The sequence below is a fragment of the Myzus persicae genome, unplaced genomic scaffold, assembly GCF_001856785.1.
Source record: "Myzus persicae strain clone G006 unplaced genomic scaffold, MPER_G0061.0, whole genome shotgun sequence".
Taxonomy (NCBI): domain Eukaryota; kingdom Metazoa; phylum Arthropoda; class Insecta; order Hemiptera; family Aphididae; genus Myzus; species Myzus persicae.
The window spans coordinates 322,860-344,827 of NW_019100880.1; the positions used below are offsets into that span (position 1 = coordinate 322,860).

At 26.2% G+C, this 21,968-nt stretch overlaps 1 protein-coding gene across 2 annotated transcripts in view; it reads right to left on the reverse strand.

Annotated features, from left to right (window-relative positions):
• The window catches only part of LOC111026565 (cAMP-specific 3',5'-cyclic phosphodiesterase), a 242,857-nt gene that overhangs the window by 202,286 nt on the left and 18,603 nt on the right, over window positions 1-21,968 (reverse strand). The window contains exon 1 of one of the 2 annotated variants that reach the window (XM_022304668.1): window positions 16,333-16,567. The exons of the other annotated variant lie outside the window; for it this stretch is intronic. Within the exon in view, the coding sequence (XP_022160360.1) occupies window positions 16,333-16,463 (131 nt within the window). The 5' untranslated portion in view covers window positions 16,464-16,567. Of the gene's footprint in view, window positions 1-16,332; window positions 16,568-21,968 lie in introns of those variants that run through there. 2 annotated transcript variants of the gene reach the window in all.

Sequence of the window (21,968 nt, forward strand, 5' to 3'; positions counted from 1 at the left end):
TTATCAATAATTTAGCAACAATTCCCCATTTGTATAATCCTAGAGCATAACCTATCAAATAGTTAAGTCTTTAAACAATATTGTATTGTAATTTATTATATATATTAATAATCAAATCATAGTACTTGTTAAATTATTTACATAATACTGCGATATTTATTAGAAAGAAAATATAGAGTTATATCAATTTTTCAGGGGTTTAACTATTTGAACTATAAGTACTTAAGGTGTTAAAGAATTATATCATGCAACACTAGAATTTTAAGCGCTAACAGTATTACAAACCATAAATAATAAAAAATTATGTTTAATCACTGATATTATCAGAGAAATTCATTTCTTACGTTTTTTTTCTTAAATACAAAGTATAGAATTGTATATCTAAAATAAAAAAGGAATAAAAAATTAATTCGTAGCAATTTGAATTGAACCAATTAAATATTTTAAAATATTGTAACAATTATACGATTTTATGTATCATACTAAAAATATACACTTAGGTTTATAAATAATCTATAGGCATGTGGCTTGGTGAGGCCCGGTCCTACGCTCAATCTGCAGCGACGCTCTGACCGTACGTTCAGGCCGTCGTTGCTAGCACTCGGATGGGTTACAACCCAGGCTTTTAGAAACACAATCTTGCCACAAATACAAATACGTGTTTCAAATCGACCGTTTCCTCCTAAAAACAACTAATGACCATATTTGCAGGGCTTTAGATCAATAACAAAAAATTAAAAATCTGTAGATATGTTTTCATAGTATTTTAATGATTATAAACGATTAATAACAACTCGACAACGCTGCCAACTATTTTATTTATACAATATTCAACGCATGAAAGAGAGTACTCATCATCTACAATGAGGTTGTCAGACTTTTTCTCGTACCACTAACGACATAAAACTTCAAAATGAAAAATCTGCAAAATATTCTTATTGTTTTCTATGAACTATTTGTGTATTAATTTGTGTTTTTACACTCTACATAGACTTCCGCGTACCATCAGTGGCAGTGTATGGTATGTACGATGTAAGAAAGTTTTAGAAAATATCTGACCTACTTAATTTCCATCAACTGTTAATTTATACAGTATTATGATAATAAATACATTTTGATACGTTGAATAAATTATAACGTTTTGGTTATGACTTCCACCAAGTAATTTACTCAAATAATCATGCACAGTGTACGTCATCTTCAACTTACTATTTATACTATCATTATTATACCAGTATTTCTAAACATCAATCCGGAAAACTTATACTAAAAAATAATAATCAATAAATCAATAACTAATATCTGTGTATTATAAGTTGTATATGATCTGACATAAAAACTGTAACACTTATAATTGTTAATTAAACATTATATTGTTCGTTTATAATGTAATAGCTGAATAACCCGGCTTCGCGAATGTGTTAAAAATATTATTTAAATATTTTTATTTTATAGACTATCAATAATCAGGCGAAATCAGTTCTATCTTCTATCCTTTGACTAAAAATTTGAAAATGAACAATACTATGTAGATTTTAGGCGTTTGTTTATTACACGTTTTAGTAAACGAAAATGTTATTTTCTCAAAACCATAGTATGATTACCAGACAACCGGAATTTCCACAACACTTCGAAAAATTAATTTTCAACAAATAGAATTTGTGATCAGTGTATTAATTATGTTTAGCAAATTAGAAATAGCTCATCGTTTTTATATACATTATTTTATTTTGTTATTATTACACTATTTGGAGACCAACCATATAATATATAATAAGTTTTGAAATTTAACTTAATTTATGATATTTAATTCTGATGACCCCTTCTAATACCCCCTTAGGCAAAAAAATGAAGAATCGGGTGACTCAGGAAAGTATTCAGAACAAATCTATGAAAAAAAAATTGAATAATATTTTTAAAAAATTAGTTGATAAAAAAGTTCTGTTTTTTTATATGTGTAAAGACCATTATATTTAATATTGGATTTTTAGCACACACGTGTTCCATAACCCTACAGTCCCAAAACAATACAGTACCACATCCTACAGCCTACCACCTAATGGTCTCAGTTGCCGAAGCTTAAAAATAATAATAAAAAAAAACATTGGATTTTGTATATTTTGTTAAATGTTTTTTTTTAAATATTTAAGATATTTGTAAATTTATGATTATTTGTTGAATTAAAATTGTAATACGTTTAAATAAATGTCTACTGCTACAATTATATTTATAAAAAAAAATATTTACTTAGATCTATAAAATAAAACAGTTTAAGCGTCGCCATCTGCCGGAATAAACTTCAACAATAGCTAAGAGTTATTAACCGAATGTTTATGTTACGAATTTTAATACTCTTATTCTTAATTATACTCATAAACATAAAATGTATATACTGCAATAAATCAGAAAAAGTCAACCAATACAAACAAGCCATAACAACTTTATATCGCATAGAATTTATTTATAAAATAAAAACAAAAAGTTGAAAACATAATAAAGGTGGACATTATTATTTTGTATGTTAACATACGCGTAAGACATTACTAATTTAACTAAGGATCAACATCATAAAATATATTATAAAAAATAATTTTGACTAAGTATACTTAATATACGAGCTTGACTTATTATTCCTGATCTTTTACACCAACTAAAGGGGTTTTTTCTTGTATCTCGTATTTAAGCATGATATTTTATTTTATGTATTTAAAATTACAAAAATATGATAACACGGCGTTTTAGATAGGCTATTTAGCTACACCACTGCTAGGGAGATAATAATTCTGTACAATAATAATAATAATAATATTATTATTATTGTTTAATTCTAATATTTCATAGCAAAATTACATAAGTGGAAAAGTAAATGCAATTTGATACGTGAAAAATGTTAGTATATTAAAGTGGATTTTATTAAATCTGTAATGATAACTGAAAGCAATCTTAGCGGACTGCAGTTATTTATGGTAAGATAAGAACATTTTGCTTATTTCGGAACTGTAGATCCACCCTTGACCACTATTATCAAGTTTGCTATAATAATATTCAATATTAAATGTTCGAAGTAGATTATTTGACAACAATTGCCAACTTCTCAAAAGCCAAGAAGACTCCTTGAGACACCTATCATTATTGACCAATAAGTAGTAACCATTATACACCAACGTTCTTATCTCCAATTGGCTTTATGTGAAAAATATACACAAGACACACACACATATAATTGCACCCAATCTATAGGTAACGCGGTGAATTTCATAATATTCAAACATTTGTAAAATCTATGATGAAGACCATTTTATTTTGTAAATTATTTTTATTAAGATAACGTATATGCGTGTTTGGTTGACAGTCCATACGTAACATACTGTAGTTTAAGTCATCAAGCCTATCGCAAAGGCAAATAAAGTCCTTTCAAAAAACTACTTGTTTATAGGTCTGTTGTATTGGTTAGATATAATTTTAACACACTTTTCTTTGTATATAAATTAAACTGTATATATGATGATTCTATATTATACGTATAATTACATTATTATGACACTTTCGGTTACTAAACAATTTTTATCATAATATATGATACATAGGTAGGTTCATAAATGTACACCTAGTCATCGAAGTCTTTCTGTATGTGAATTTTACCTTATCTCCCGCCATTTGATGCAAAATGTTTGTTTACCGAAATATATTTTATAACATAATGATATCTGGACAAAACAAGTATTTCTCTAGCCTAATAAGGTGCACTCAGTTACAAACCAATATTTTATTGCATTCTTCATCGTTCATGTTTACCTCATATTAAAATAATTAATTTTACATACAGAAAGACACTTCTTTTTAAATGTACACGTATTCTGTATGAAAGCTTCAGATTTGTTTAGCATGGACAGCTTAACAAACCCCAAAGTTGATTTAAAGTTTCTCCCATCAAAACCCAGGTGTTACGCATCAGAATAATAGTTTAGACGGTTTTAAAGTTGAATACCATAGTGACAATTCAGGACATTTGTTGCTTGTTTGACTATTTGCAACTATTCCGTGTACAGAAATCATTCTGCACAATTACGTACAAGTATTTATATTGTAATGACCATTCGTATTTAAAAAAATTTACAAAACTGGACAATTTATTATTGTTTAATTTAATTATATTATCTATAATATACAGTATACACGTATTATTATTAGACAAATTGCAAGTTATTTGTCAGATTTTGTTCATTTTTTTTTTTTTATTCGGATATCTAAATCTGTTTTTAAATTTGCAAATTAAGACTTGTATCGTTTCATTTGTAAATTAATTGATTAAAGTATACTAAAAAAGTTTACCTTAAAGATTTTTCAATTTCAGTTTTTCAATTGAAACCAAGGCTTTGCACCAGAATCATTTACTCGGGTTTCGGGTGCTAAATGTATTATTTTGTTCAAACGCCCAAATAAAAAATTCAAACTAAATACTGGGTGTTAATAACCGTTATTATTTTGATTAATACTGGTTAATACGGGTATTTAGTAGTCTAGAAAAATGTTTTTCTGTAAGCCCCCAAAAAATGTTTAAGATGAAAAGAAATTTTAAAAATGATTTTATTGGATTTTATTTTTAAGAAAATATTTATTGAATATATACCTACAATTTATTGTGAAATTTTTCCCGTTTAAAGTGTTGTTATTATGAAGCAACAAACTACAAAAACCAATCAACTGCAAGAAATACATATAAAATGGTGAGGAGTGTAAAAATTAAAATATATGGGTTCCGGGTTAACTACTATAATGTTTTATTCGTGTTTTGGTTAATTCAGGTGTTTTGATAGCAGAATCATTCGAGTTGTAAGGGTTTTGTGTTTTTGATTTCTTAAGGGTTTCTAGGTTTCTAAGGGTGTCGGGGTTCTGTATAGTTCAGGTGCAATGCCTTGATTAAAACTGTCTTTACTACAATAAAAGGAACATTTTAGCGTTGTTTTTTTCCAAAATAATCAAACAATTAGAAATTATAATAATATTATGTAAATACTGTATGGAATAATTACATACAAACATATATTTTAAAGAACATATTTTCTTAAGACGATTTTCGTTTACAATCTGTATAGAGCTTATAATATATGCACTTCACCTACTTCAAGTTAGATAAGTCTATAAATGTATTATTTTAAGTTAGCACTGATTTATATTGAAACAAACAACAGTAGTTACAGTATCACTGAAATACATTTATTAAAGATATTTCGTATTCGAAAATCGTATACTGAGGGATTTCTTCATTTATATTTTCCTTCTCCTCCAATAATATACAATGGACATACGTAATTTTGTAATTTGTATTCTAAATCAGTTTTCGGTAATCCGTCGTCACATAACACACGTTATGTTATTAAACGCATCTATATGATACAGAAACCGATTACAAATTCCGAACACAGAATCGAAGTCGCCAAGTCACTATTATGCAAGAACGATTCACATGTATTTTGTAGATACGTCGCATATACAAAATACACCTAACACAGTGTCATATAATGTTTATCTATTGTATTAAGACTTAAGGGTTGTCATTGTAATAACGTTATGCATGCGTACATTTCTATCTTTCGGTAGACTCGATATTGGCCCCCGGGGAAAATAAATAAAAATTTAGTTTGCCAAATATTAACAGGGGTAAAGTTATACTATAACAGTTCAACGCATTACATCGTTATATGTATGGAATTAGAATACATAGCATATTGGGTAGGTAATATTATTCTAATATTTTATTGATTAAAAAATGTTCGTGCTATTACTATGGGATGAGCTATCATAAATTGTTACTAAGATTATTCAAAAGAACAAATACTAACACTTGTTTAAATGGGAATTACAATTAATGGTATAGTTAAATAATTAGAGATAAAATAAAACTATTATAAACACGATCTTTACATGATACTAAACATGAAACTATACATAATATTTTTCAAGTAGTTTCTACATTCAAGAAGAAGCTATAAGGGTTTATTTTATTATTATAATTTGATGTCAGGCGTCGTTAAAGATTTTAATTTGATTCTAAGTATTCATAATTATGTTATAGACCACAGTTAAACTAAACTAACCATGAGAAAAAACAATAATAATGAATAGCAATTCATTAAGGTATACATTTTTGAGCTTATTTGATGTTTAAGTCGAAATGAAAAATAATTGTTTTCAACTAAAAACTATTATATAATCCAATTTTCAAAGTGACCTAAGACCGTCGTTTTGGTGAAAAAACTACAGTAGGAAACTTAAAAAAAAAATAAAGTATAAGTTACCTAACATTATTATAATTTTAAATAATACTCGATCTGATATAGATACACAATCATAAAATATCATCGTCTAATTTTATACATAGTAATGTGGAGCACTCCACGGTGTATATAGGCGAAGCAAGGAGCAAACTATCCAAACAATTTTTTGGCAAAGTAAACATTAGATAGGGCCAAAAAGAAAAAAATATTCTAGGAGATATCTACATGCTATATACTTCAATGAAACATAATTAATGCAAGAAGTACATAATATAATTATTTTAGTTATTTGCAAACAAGCAATTTTTGTATTTTTACTTCTTACTTACCAAAGATGGTTATTGTTTCATTATCATAGTAATAATTATTCATGTTTTGAAACTTACCTAGAACATAAAATAATATAATGGTTACTAAAAGAACACAATCATAACAACACACTAATATTATGAACAAGCCATACAATTGAAAGTATAATTTGATAATGAATAAAGATATAATATTATAATATAAATGTATAACAGACATTGACATTGGTTTAAATATTAATGTTACTCAATGAAAATGTAAAAAAAATGTTAATACATTTTTAAATATACACTGTAAAACCATATGGTATGTTATACCTTTAAATTTTGTGAGAAACGGTTTTCAGATAAAACATTATTATTTCTTTGCATATTCAGCAAAGGCATGATATTTTACATTTTAATAATATCATAACTATATTATAATAATACAAAATTAATATATAAATAAATTTCATTATTAAAAAAATCGAATTAATTAGACAAAAAAAAATGTGTCAATAGTTACATTAATTTAAAATTTTATAAATTAGCGAAATAACAGATTCTGGTTAAAAAAGAAATGTTACACTTATAAAAATGTAATAAGTGCATTACGAATGTATACATATATTTTAATTATCATACATGCTTATTATGATGGGTGTGATTCTTATTAAAATTTTAAATAGCATTGTCTGATGGACAATTTTGTCATACTAATATGTAACTATTATAAAAATATTTAATAATTAATATCGGAGATCGTATTATAAAAATACAAATTTCTTCATAAGAATTTACCTAGGTACCAAATTTAATTTATTGGTTCTTAAAGCCAATTTAAAATTCCATAAATTGTCTGAAACCGAAACTGCATCTCCTATAGTAAATACTAACCTAACACCACAAAGATGGAATTTACAATATTGGCTAATATACTCTTAGATAAACATCCAGTTAGTTTTTAGAAATTGTTTTGTTAAAATAATAAAGCGTTTCAAACAAAACAAGTTTTTTTAGTGTCACTGGCATTCCTATATCTTGAAAACTTGTTATAGTTACACGCACTTACGATAATAACCGTTTATGCAGAACACTGAACATATCCGCCCCACACATTTACGTAAATACAATTTCGGTATTCGATTATTGCTGTTCAGTAGAAAAACATGTAACAGTCACACGCGATAGAAGGAATAATTATATTCCCGACATAATTGGTTTGCAAAATATTTCAATTTACCTATTGATTGCATTATTATACCTATAGATTAATTATGTAATATGCGAGTACAACATAATAATATTATACAGATTATATATTTCTGTTCGTATGTAATTTTTACTTAAAAGTAGTCAATGATTTATTTTAATATAAAATATAAAAATAAAATATGGTTTAAAATTTAATTTTTTCACTGCGCAGGATAGTAGTGTAGTAGTATTACTTTGGAATGCATATATGAGCAATTAAAAAATAAAATATTTGACTTATACAATAATTATTCATATAACATAGGTACCTATGTATATTTCAAATCGTTAATTTTATTAGATTCCTATTGTGATGTATAATTACAATTATTAGTTATTATTGTTTTGTCAATAGTCAATACAGTAAATAGTTAGACCGATACATACATTTTATTTTATTATAGAACTCAATAATAACGGGTGTATAAAAAAAACTAAACAGATACACTGTATTATGTAAATGCCTACTACCAACTGCGTTTTAATTTTAATTTTTCAAAATTTCATCAAAACTCTTTAATAAAGTAGCATTAATTAAACCCATAAAGTTATAATCCTTATTTTTCAATTTAACTTTATTTTAATAATCGGTTCAAAACTAGAACCACGATCAAAATACTTAATTCATAATTACATGTTTATGTAATATTATAAACAGGAGGTATTATACTAAATAATATAGGTAAGTAGGAAGTGAATAATTAAATATTTAAATTTAATGAATGTAAAACAAAACGGGTGAATAGGTTTCCAAAACATTAAAAATAAATATCAAATAATAATTTTGTCTACTATCGTGTAAGACACATCGTAACATCATACGTTGTGTCAAATAAAAACAAAACTCTAATTTTTATTTTATTATTATTTTTTTTTAATATATTGTAGTTTATTGTATTTATCTATACTAATACTAATATATTATAAAATGATAGCATTTGTTTGTATGGTCAGTTTAAACTCCCAAACTACTTATTCAATCGTCGTGCAGTTTTTTTAAATTAAAGATGACATCACAGTGAAGGTTTTGGGCATAAATTTAGTAAATACGATAAAATTAATAAACAATTATTTATTGTTAATTAAAATAAAAAAATAAACATGTAAATTGTATACCTGTATATACATTTTGTGCGGTGTATATTGTTGTGTGGCGACGATTTTGATTGTTATTTATTAATTATTGATTGTTGGTGGGTTTAATCACTTGAAGGCGTAATTGATTGTACATTTGATCGAAGGTTAATACTAACGTACTACTCTCATTTTTGAAAATGCCTAGACGAAAGTAAAGTAACCTTAAAAGTACAGGGTCAGATTATTACCACGTTGCCGGCAGTCTTTTTCCTTATCGTAAGCGATATAATTGTTTTTCAACATTATAAAGAATCCGCGGAGGAGATGCTAAATTTATATGGGTACATTACCATGGAGACGTAACTAAAAGTGGTCAAAATAAAAATAATTATTTAACATCCAGAAAATAAATATTAAATTAATATCTGAGAAATCTCGCAATAGCGGAACATTGCCGTGTCAGCTAGTTTATGAATAAAGTAATCGTGTATAGCAACACAAATAATTTTTTTTTTTATGCATTATTAATACAACACAATTGATACATATATCATATTTTAGTAATTGCCAATTGGTATACCTAAATGCATAAAATATGCATAATTTAGGACTGGTTCATCGGTGAATAGGAAATCTTTCACCCCTTATACACGATTTTGACGTCCAACCTGCTCCGATTAAAATTTATGTTCATGCACATTTTAAAGAAATTTTAGTGAAATCAAGAAAAGAAAAAAATTAATAGTTTGTTAGACATTCATAAATTGTTATCTTGTGAATTAGATAGCCTTGTACCGTGTCAAAGGTCTAGAAATTCGATCGATGTATATTACAAATCGTAACACGAATTATACGGTGTCCCAAGTACAAATTTTAATAAGACAAACGCTGTCTGGCCTAACACTGCCCATTGATGCAGCTGAGATGTAACGCGCATGAGTAGTCACCACGAATTATAGTTCATTATTCGTATATATTATGACGAAAATACTTACAACAGTGTTCGAATTATTATATTAAAAGGCAAACGAAAATCACCAACGCAATTAGCCTCAAAGGCATCAGACGACTTTGTGTAACTATATACATTATATCTACAACGTATGAACAAAACTCAATCACACTCTGCATTATAATACCACATGTATCACTCGTTATAGTATACGTATTATAATGAATAAAAGTTAAACCGTTCTCAAACATGGCGTCGGTACGTTGAGTGTTTCACCGACAACTACAGCAAATAGGTAGGTATAGGCGGCCATAGTAGTACTGTTGATAGGGATATACAGACTACAGAGTGATTCACCAAGCACAATCACCCCCGTTTTTATTCGTTTGATAATAAATGTAATCAGATTCTGATTTTTGGAACTTTTAAAAACTCAAAAACTTATCGAGATTTTTTACACTAGGTACTTAAAGACACGTGTCTCGTGGTGGTACACACTTTTAATTATCAAACTAAAAACCCCTCCCCCCCTGTTTTACTGTAAATTATTTAGCGAATATTTTTTTTAAAAATATTTTGATGTGCCCTATTCAAAATTTGAACTAGTGGTTTCATCTCGTGTTCTGACAACATATAACCGTTTAGCCACTCTATAGTTTCGCTTCTTTGTGAAGAAAAAATAGAGCGTAATAATAGTAATATAGGTAAATATCTAATAATAATAATAGATACCTACTAATAAAAATATAGGAACCTACCTAACTAATAATAAGAATAATAGGTACCTAATAATAAAAATGAAGGATATTATCGACGGTGGAGTGAACGCGTGTAATTTATTATATGGGCGGACAGAAATGCAATTTTAGAGGCAAATCACCAGTTCACCACTACAACTGTTGGCTGCACAAATATTGTCGAAGGGGGGAATGAAAATCTCATAGGAAACACAATAAATGTTATCAGATCTGTAAGGGGTGGAGGTCGGAGGAATTGGACATGGGTAATTTTCTAGAGGGGAGGGGACAGAGATAATTTAAAAATAAATTACAATTTTACTACAAAGAAAACTTTTTTAGGTATAAATTTAAAATTGAAAAGTCCAACTGTTTAATAATTATTGTTAGATAATAACCTCTTAGTTGATGATTAAGCTACGTATATAAATGTAAGAACTGACAGAATTCAAAACCGATGCAGAGGGGGGCATTTTTACCTTAATGATCCTATACCTTCGTTAAACCTATGAGAATGGAAGGAATCGAAGTTCTATACTAGCGATTGCAATTTTCGCTGGCCTTCCGTGTCGGAGCAGCATAAAAAAAAGATAATAATAATAATGATAAATGGCGGCGTCATATCGGTATATTTTCTCGAATCGCACACGCACAGTGGAAACGTCACGAGAACCCACCCCCACGCAGGCCCGCAAATATGGAATAGGCAAACCAGTAAGATTTAGCACAAATCGTAGTATAATAATATTATTATCTATCCATCTAGGAATACACCTATATATGTATATGTTAAACATATGAGTACACCCGAACGATGCGTATTATAATAATGAATGTCATTACGTTAACATATATCGACAAATCGGTTTTACTATGTATTACCGTCTGTCATAATATTGTAGTAGCAAATAACTTTACCCACTAGGTAGTTTATTTCGCAATATCACGAAAAACGTATACAATATAGATAGGTATAGCGCTGATAAATAATTATAATATTATCGCGGCCAACAGTAATAATTATACGTTAGATATTTACAGCCTGCAGTGTTGCAGTCTCTGACATATTATTATTATTAATTCATGATCATTACTATATAGTACGTTATATAATATGAGTACATAAGTAAATTTATTATTTTTAGAGTATATTTTTGATCCGATACAATTATATTATCGTATACAGAGTGACTCGTCCATACCCTGCCAGCATATATGCCTACCTACCTATAATGGTTTTTTTAACTTGGATTGTTTTATTTCACAATCTGTTATATTAGGCTATGTACATTGAGGTGAGTGTGATACTTATGAAGAAAATTGATAAAGTTTCTCTAATGATTCACTAAAGATTCACTTGAAAGATCTTCCCAGCTACCGAATTCGGACATTAGTTTAAATATTTATAGATTCAAATCTAGAATACTTATTAAAATAATAACCATTTATACAGTTACATATTAGTAATACTTTTAACTGATCTAGTTCTTATATATTCAAAAACATTATCAATAGAATTTAGAAGTGGTTCTAAGATATTTATTAACATTTGAATTTAATTTTTCAATAATATACATTCTAGCACACTTACTAAGCTTATAACCACCAACGTAGATATGTAACTATTATTTAAAATTGATATTTGACAATTATAACACGTCAAGGAAAACAATTAGTTTATTTTTATTCAAAGTAAAACAATATGGTTTAGGTATTTTGGTAGTAGCTCTGTAACGTGGTTATTATTTTTTTAAAGCATATGTCAAAAACTCAATTTGGAAATCTAATTATTGATGGAGACGTACGACGGAGAGTCACACTGTATATAGCATTATGGTATATAATATAATATACTGTTCAGCAAAACCCATGACACTAGAAAATATTAAAATGCATTTCCCCATTATTATGTGCAGTGTATTTAATAGTTTATTAAATATTATAATATGTAGGTACAAAAACCAAATTTAACCCAAAAAATGGAGGTACACGTAGAATACAGTTTACAACAACTTCTATGAACACGAAGGACCATAATATAGATAGTATAACAATATTATCCATGATAACATCATCGGCTATAATATCCTATACATTATAAAATCAAAGTCCACTCCATTTTCTAATTATTATTATTATTACAACGTCTAATACACGATATTCGTTAATCTTGTTTTCGGGTCGATTTTAGAAGTACTGATTGTATGTTTATTATGATACTAATATTACACCATAGGTGTGGGTATTGAACTACTAAGGTTATGAATTGCAATAGTATAGTGAAATAAACACGGTTATAATACATTTTTTAGAATTGGTGATTGACCGTGTTTGTTTTTAAAACAAAAACTAACAGTTTTATTGTCTCCTCAGAACGGAAAAGGATGTTTCGTATATTGTTGAATTTTGTAAAAAATTTACATTTTTCAATACTATAATATTAGTACCACATAATAGCCATATATTATTACGATAAACACAATAAAGCACACACATACTGCAGCAGTAATGCCAGCAACTATAAAATTATGATGTGTTATTTATTATTAAATTATTTAAAACAAGTTTTGAACGATTCACAAAACATTTTCAATTTCAAAAACACAATTGTAATAATATTTATTATGGCATATAATTCACATGCCAATTGCAGTATTAAAATACGTGAAATAATAAAATATGTTTAATTTTATCTAAACAATTATGTTAAATATAATACAATACGTGTCTAATAACATGTAATTAAAACAGATGTTGAAAAAGAAAAATTAAAAAATGTTTGCATTTGATAAATAACATATTATTAGGTAGGTACACGCTATTACGCTAAAATTAAATTGAATTTATTTTTAAAATAAAAATAAGACATTTATTTTATGGTATTAATTCATTGATCAAAATATAACTTATTAGTTAAGGTATAAGTCTTAAAAAATGTCATAAACATAGGAGTATTAAAATACAGAAAATAACAAAACTGTGTACTTATTCTTCGAAGCTCAGCTAATGATTCATCTCATTAGAAAGTTGTTAATCTCAAAAATGTGTTGTGTATATCATTAAAAGCATCGTTAGTGCTCATAAACGTTTACTTCTTTATTGAATGTTTTATCAAAAGAGCAATATACAATAAACTTGGTAACTATAAACATTGTGCATAAATTAAAAATAAGTATAATATACATTGATAAAAAGTTAATTATAGCAACGTAAACAAAAGTTAATTATTACACTGAGTAAGATAACTGATTATTTATAACTTGCCCACCATCATAACAAATAGTATCACAAATTACCGACAGGTATCTGTTATAATTACTATACCTTCGAATCTCAAAATAATTGAACGAAGTAAACCATTAATATAGGTAATTATAGATGTAAAAATAAGATTTATAAAAATACCAGAAAGTATAATATACTTTCTGGTATACTATGTAAGGAAGTTAATATACACTACTTTTATAGATTTTAGAGAAAATGCAATATATTATTTAAATTATAACTTTCTTTAAGAGTTAATTATAAACAAATTATAATTTACTTTTTGTACAAAGATAGTAAATAACATATAGATATGAAAACATTGATATAATGAACATAAGGTATAACACTAAATAAAATATTATATTTCCAAAACAATATATAACAATAATTCACATTACAATGAGTAGTACTAAATAATATTATTCTCATAAAAATTCGAAAAAACACAGAATAATTTATCACAGAATATTAATATAGTCGAAGAAATAACAATTTAAACACATTATATTAATGTAAATTATATTGTATTGCAAGCACTTTCCATGCTAGCTTTTTGACTTATAGATTCTGAGTGGATATTTATCAATATATATATAGAAATTTTAATTAGATAAAAAAAAGACCCATTACTAAACCAAAAGTATCTGTAAGAAGGAAAGATTGGGCGATATAATGGTAGTGGATGTGGATCTAAGTTGATGTTACTTTTGAATAAGATAGATGCCAACACTTAAAAAAAAAAGAAGGAAATAGGATTTTCAGATTCTGAGTGGTAAGTACAGGACAATCAAATAGGACATGTTTGAAGTCACAAATTGCTCATTTTTGATTAAGTGTACAATAATAAAAGAAGTTCAGTGATAATTTATGGCTAGAAAATGGAACGAGATAATGACCTACTCTAAATCGAATAAAGGCAACTATTTTGGTGTCTCGGTTAATGTTCTAGGTATGAGAAATAGAAAAGAAAGATAAAAACTACGAAATACCATAAAAATGTTTTCCTGCGTTTAATCATTTGATTTTTTGTATTATTTAAAAAAAGAATTCTTTTAATTTGACCAATTATTTTAAATATAACCCAAAGAGTACACATTAAATACCAAACCAAAATAAATTACAATAATATGCCATTAATATAATTTAAGTCCAGGCGTGGTTCTATAAATATTAAATTGGGAGAGGCTACATATTTTTATTACAAAAGATAGCAAATCTAATTTTATTACGATTTTTTTTCACCAAGATAACATTTAATAGTATTAATAACAATAATATTTATAAATTTTTTTTTCTTTGATAATTTTAGGACTACTATACAAATTTTATTACAACACGTATTTTATAGTGGGAATCTAAATCCCCTTAGCACCCTAGATACACGCCTGTTAAGTTACAACCACATAATCATATACTTTATATTTAAATAAAAGTGTTACTAAAATACTACCTAAACTAGCTGTTACGATATTTCATTGTTTGAAATTTTAATACCGGACGAAAAGTAGATTATATAATATTATTATTAATATATTACGTACATAAATACAGTTTCAGCTTAAAATCTAAAATCTTTTGAATAAATATATGTAAATAGTATATTATATAATTTTTAAATTTATGTTCTCTTTATACTAAAAATTATAATAATTATATAAAATATCAGCTAATATTACAAAAAATTAATAATGAATAAATTTAAACTTTAAAGTATGTGTATTCATTTATATTATTATTATTCCATAATATTCCTTTCAATAAATTTCTGAACTGTCAAATTGAATAATACATTACACATAACCTATTTATATTAAATTCAGTTTCAAAATGTATACTATCATAGTCAATTACATAGCTTCTAGTACAGACATATACAAATGAAATAATAAATTATGTCTAATAAATATTATTATTATTTAAGATAATTGAATATTAGTATTTGGATTTTCATTTTCATTTTACAAGAACCTAGTATTTTATAATGAAGTGATCAGTGAAATATAAGTATATACAATATAAACATATAGGTAATATTTATTATTTAGTTTGTGCATATTGTTATTTTCCAGAATACTGTGACAAATAATGTCAACTTAGGCTTTATATTTCTTCAATATCATTATTACAACAATATAATATTAATATCAACGCCTACAAGTTATTTTGGAATCGTTGCATTTTATCAACACGTTTTTAGGAAAACTATAATCTAGATCAAATTATTTACTATAAAGACATATAGTTGATATTATATTTATCATAAATATATTTTGTTTAAATATTATACCTATCATTGGAAAATTTACGAATAATATGTAATCGATAATAATATAAAGGTGTATCAAAAAAAAAACTATTGATTTTTTTGAAATTTCAAATAATACAATTTATTTTTATATTACTTTAAGCCTGATATTCTCAAATAAAACGGTTAACAACTATTTACATCGATATTTACTAAATTACAATTTGATTACCGCAGTTCACGTCCGATGACTACGGTCCATCCACGACGACGACGTGCGTCAGAATCCTTCTTCTTTGCTCTTGCATAACACTGCGGTCCATCGTCTAACAGATCTTCATTACTAACTCTGAGATTGGCCATGGCACCAGTCGCATCGTAATGTCATACGCACAATTTTATGAAATTTATCTTATAATAAAAATGCAAAGCTTTCGTGATTCTGATATATTACAAAAATAATTTGAAACAAATTATAAACATAGGGATGTGTCAACAGCGTTTCCACGCGGACCGCACGACTACCGGCGCTGTTTTCGGATATGCGTCCCCGGTAAAGTGTTGTGAGGGAGCCAAACAGGCGTTATATTTTTAAACGAGTGAGGCACTATAGTATGACATCCAAAATGTGGTGGGAAAGAAACGTACACACGCTGCGCGGACAGCTTAATATTAATATTATTAATACATATATATATATATATATATATAATTTACTTCATTAGACGAACCAGGCGAAAAAAATAACGTAATAATATGCTAAATTAGTGGGGATTGTGTTACAAATTTAACTAGGCAACCACCATGACTATATCCCCTAAACTCAACAAATAACGATATGAAATTGTTTTATTCTACACGTATGAAAACCATAATTTGACAATTCAAACAACATACATACAACATATCAATGATTTAAATTTGATTGTTTAGTAGTAATCCTTAAAAAGAATTAATTGTAGGTATTAGTAAATGAATCATAAAATGATGACCATTTTTTTTAACTTAAATTTCTCTGTTGTGGGTCTTCAAATATTTATTGGACATGATATACTATCTAAAGATTTTATTTAACAAAAACATTTGTATCGATTTTCTTAAAAAAAAAAATGATTCAAGATGATTATTACACTTTTATGTCATTCGTCAATTTTAAATTGCCTTCATGAAATAAATTATTAGAACCAAATTGGAAGAACTAATAATAGTACCGAATGAATAATGATAAAGGTAATATTATGATCAATCATCAATATATTTATCTTTCATATATAAATTTAGAATTAATTATGAAAATAATTATGAATATAAACATAATATAATATAATCTGTTCTATAACTGTATAACTTATGAATCTATAATATTCAGTAGTATTAAAATAGAAAACATTTTATGTAGTTTTACAAAATCAAAAATCAAAACGAATGCAATGATAAATATACCGTGATTCGAGTAAAATAATTTTTGAGCACCAGTATTTTAAAAACGATTTTATACATAAATATTTGTGTTCATTTTTGGTAATTGGGGTATAATAATAATTTTAAGTTTAATAAAATATACATAAATTTGATCAAAATAATTTAATAATAGACAGTAGTTCAAAGGTTTATTTGACTAACAAAACATATTAATATATTCACTACACAGATATACAGTATACCCGTGTATTCTAATCATAGTAATTATCAAGGTGGATCTAAAATTATTATAATATAATATTTAAATATGATCTTCGACATTACTACATTGGTCTGTGTTTTTTTTTAGTAAATTTGTTTACCATTAATTCATTCTTGGGTCTGATTTATAAATGTTCAATAAATAACAATCATATCTTGGTATTAAATTATATCCACAGTAAGATATAATGTATTTGATACATCATAATTTGACAAAGATTCTTATTTTTGTATTTAATAATAATTGTAAATACTAATATGAAACTAACGATAGAGATAATTTTCTCAAAGTAAATTATGAATTATAAATCTAAAATGTGTACCTAATATAAAATATAAATTTAAAATCTATAATATATATTATATAATACATAGATAATAGATATATAAAATTATAATATATTAGTTTCAAGTCTTGATTTAAAGGACCTTAATACAATTCAACTGCAATTATCTCATACTCCTGTAGTTGTTGTTACTGCTACAACTTCTACAATTTGGTATTTTATTACGATTTTAAATTTTAAATTAAAATATTGTAAAAAGTTCTAGACAAATTATGTAAAAATGTTATGTATATTTTATTCACTTTTATTTAAGTTTACAAAGCGTCAACGCCTATACAATAATGCACGCATAAAATACATTTCCATAAAAAATAAATAATATTAAAAAATCGAATCGATATTGAATGTAATACATTTTAATGTATTCAAAAATAATTTTCAAGATATTTGGATTATTATTTATCTATTCCAATTATTTTCTTGAATTCATAATTTATTTATAAGTATTTTATATTCACATTAAATCGAGAACTAGTATGTTTATTTTTATAATCAGTAATCATTATTCAATTAACAATTACCTAGATCTATACATATTCAAATATTCAATGATACTTAGTGATAATTATTGTTCAGCGAGATACATATATTTCATTGAACAATTTTAAAATAGTTAATGGTTAAAGTAGAAGTATGATACGTTTGCATACTTAGATGAGATACTTAAATATTTAAATGGCTATTGATTATGTATTTATAAACGTTACATTAAGAAATAAATAATTTCAATAGTAATGAGCAAAATACATACTTATAGGGTTTTCTTTAAGAAAATGCTAAACATTTTATAGTTTAAATTATTCATAACATCATAACTATTTACATTTTTTAATTCTTACATTAAAGAATTTCTCATGACGCATACACAAATTGAATCTATTATATACATATAATTTGAGGTTTAATGACATTTTTAGTATTAAAAATTGCTCCTGTAATCAAAATATTATCTTATATACGTATGATTAATTAATTATACAAGATTTAAATATGACCCTCTGACCCTCGTCAACACTATCAAAATCTACACAGTTTATATTTGCTAAGCTGTCCACGATTTTAAAGCATTATCCGAAAGCTAATTAAACATGCATTTACTCAATAATCGAACGAAAGTCCGTAATTAATTTATTGGTATCAGATTCATCATTTTGTAACAATTAGTTACACTTGATATAATATTTTAATTATAAAAATATATAATAATATTATATGAATATTATTAAAATGTAGATATATTTAATAGATTGGTCAGCGACAAAATGTGCAATATGATACATATACAGAACAATATATATTATGTCATAAAAAAAAAAAATATATAATATAATATTTATATACGAATTTATAACACGAGTAGAATATTATAATAATAATTATGAAAAGATAAATATTGAGACTGTGTTATTTAATTTATCTAATGTTATAAAAATAGTAACATGTTACCATGTAACTATGTTCATAGTTATACTGTATTAAAGATTAAAAATAGTCTTGGGTCAACATAACTTCGGCATAATACGAAACGAACACAAATTAAGCATTATTTCATCGGGTTTTTCCAAAAATTTTTAATTTTTGTGGAAAAAATACCTATTCAATTTCCAGATCATTGCAAATATTGTTTATATTTTAAAAACTAATTTTGCATGTTAAACTATTACACTTTTTTGAATGCATAAAGTACAAACAACTCCATTAATAACGTGTAGTGCATGTTATTCCATTCAAAGTCAAAGCAAAAACTAACTTCATTTAGAAATACAATTTCCAAAGTATAAACTAAAAAAAATTATTAATTTATAGAAACTTTTAATGGGTTCGTTTATTTTGTAATCACGACTCAATTTATGTTATTGTTGTATAGTTACAATATATTGTAATAGTAAATAAATAATTACATTTATATTTTTATCTTTGAATTATATTTATTATTTTAAAATGAATGGAGAGAGTTCAAACAATAAAGTTATAAACATTTTACTTAAAAATAAATCTGTAATTAATATAAATGTTTTTTGTTGTGAGTGGATCCACAAATACGTCGAATTTATAGTATAACTTTTTTGGTTTTTTTGCTTATTTGGAGGGTTTCTTATTCTTATTCTTATTTTATTTGACAACAAACATCGATCAGCTCGAAATGGTTGTATTTATTTTAAATAAAATATTGAGTTATACTGGTTCTTAATGAGTTGTACTGTTTTATTTAATATTTTATGACACAAATTATTTATTATGTATAATTAGAATTTAAAGTCTTAAAATCACTTTAATTTAAATATTTCATAAGTCATTACCTACTTTTGATTCTTTTTTTTGAAATACTTCAAGAGTGATACACAAGGTGTCTCAAGACCAAATACAGCTGGTTTAAAAGGGTCCTTTTTTTTGTTTCCCTGGTCAGTTTTTTTAGAAAATTAAGAAGATTACTGAAGAAATAACAGTCGTTTACACAGTATGATCCAAAACGAGCAATATGCACTATGCTGACACAGAAAGTATACCCGGAAAAACTCGAAAAAGCTTACTTATACAGCTATCTTGATAACACTTTTTTTTATAGAAAACTACTTTGTAGACGATTCAAATATCAAATTATATTTGTAAAGAAGTATGTTTTCAAAATCATATAATTTTTATATCGGGAATATTATTGGGAATGGTGGTCATTTGTGAAAAATATACATATGTTGTTAACGTATTGCATTTTAACTAAACAAGAAATAACTACAATCACCCAAACACAAAAAATGTAAAAACGACGAATCAATATTATATATATGATAAACGTAACTATAATTATTATAGGTATCGAATAATTCAAATATATTAAACTTCAATTCAAGCACAAACAATGTGAAATTATTTATAGTAATTATTTGGGTATTTTAATACGGGCACCGTAACATAATATTACTACAAATGTTTAAAACATGTTCCTAGATGGTCGTCTGGCGTGCATAGCTTTTGACGTCAGTATTTAAACAATGGCGTTAATAATAATATGTTGATTGTCTTAAAAGTAAAATCGTTGAAAGTGTATTCTGAACATTTATTAAGTTTATGCTGTATTGAATGATTGTCAGAAACGAAACGAAACATTTTGTTCAAGATAAATATTGTCATGTCTCATTTATATTAGTTGTGGTGATTTTGTACTCAATTTCAACGAGAACTGCTTATAAACGGTGCTATCCAGTTAGCAGAGCACCTGCTCAGCAATTTTTGCGTTTTAATTTCAACAATTACTTTACGAAAACTTAAACATATTTTAATCGAATGCATAACGTCATGAAATAGAGTTTAGAAGTTAAGATCACTAGAGAGAAACATTTTAATATTAACTCCGATCCGCACGAAGAAACAGCCATAATCCGCACACACAAAACACGTACAGAGATTTTTTTTACTACCGAAATATAAGGTTTCTATAGCTGCTTTTTCGTCCTTTTATAATATGAGCGTAGTTGGGTAAAAAACCATATACATGAATATATATTCTTTTTTTCTTTTTTAATCCTATGGATGATGCGTTTACACGAACACACGGGTCCATTACAATTGCAATTTTCTACAGAAAAAATCGAGAGCCGTTGATTTTCCTTTTAAACAAAAAGAAACGCAGCATATATAAAATATAATATACTGAAAGGATTTCACATGAGAATTTAGTTTTTACCATAAGATCGATAAAATATGTGATGAATTGAAAATCAGATAACCCAGAATGTCGCCTTGAGAGAAAAAAATGGTAGTCGAAATCAAAGACCTATAATAGTTACACTATTATCAGTTACTATACCTACACTAGATATATCAGTAACAAATGAACACC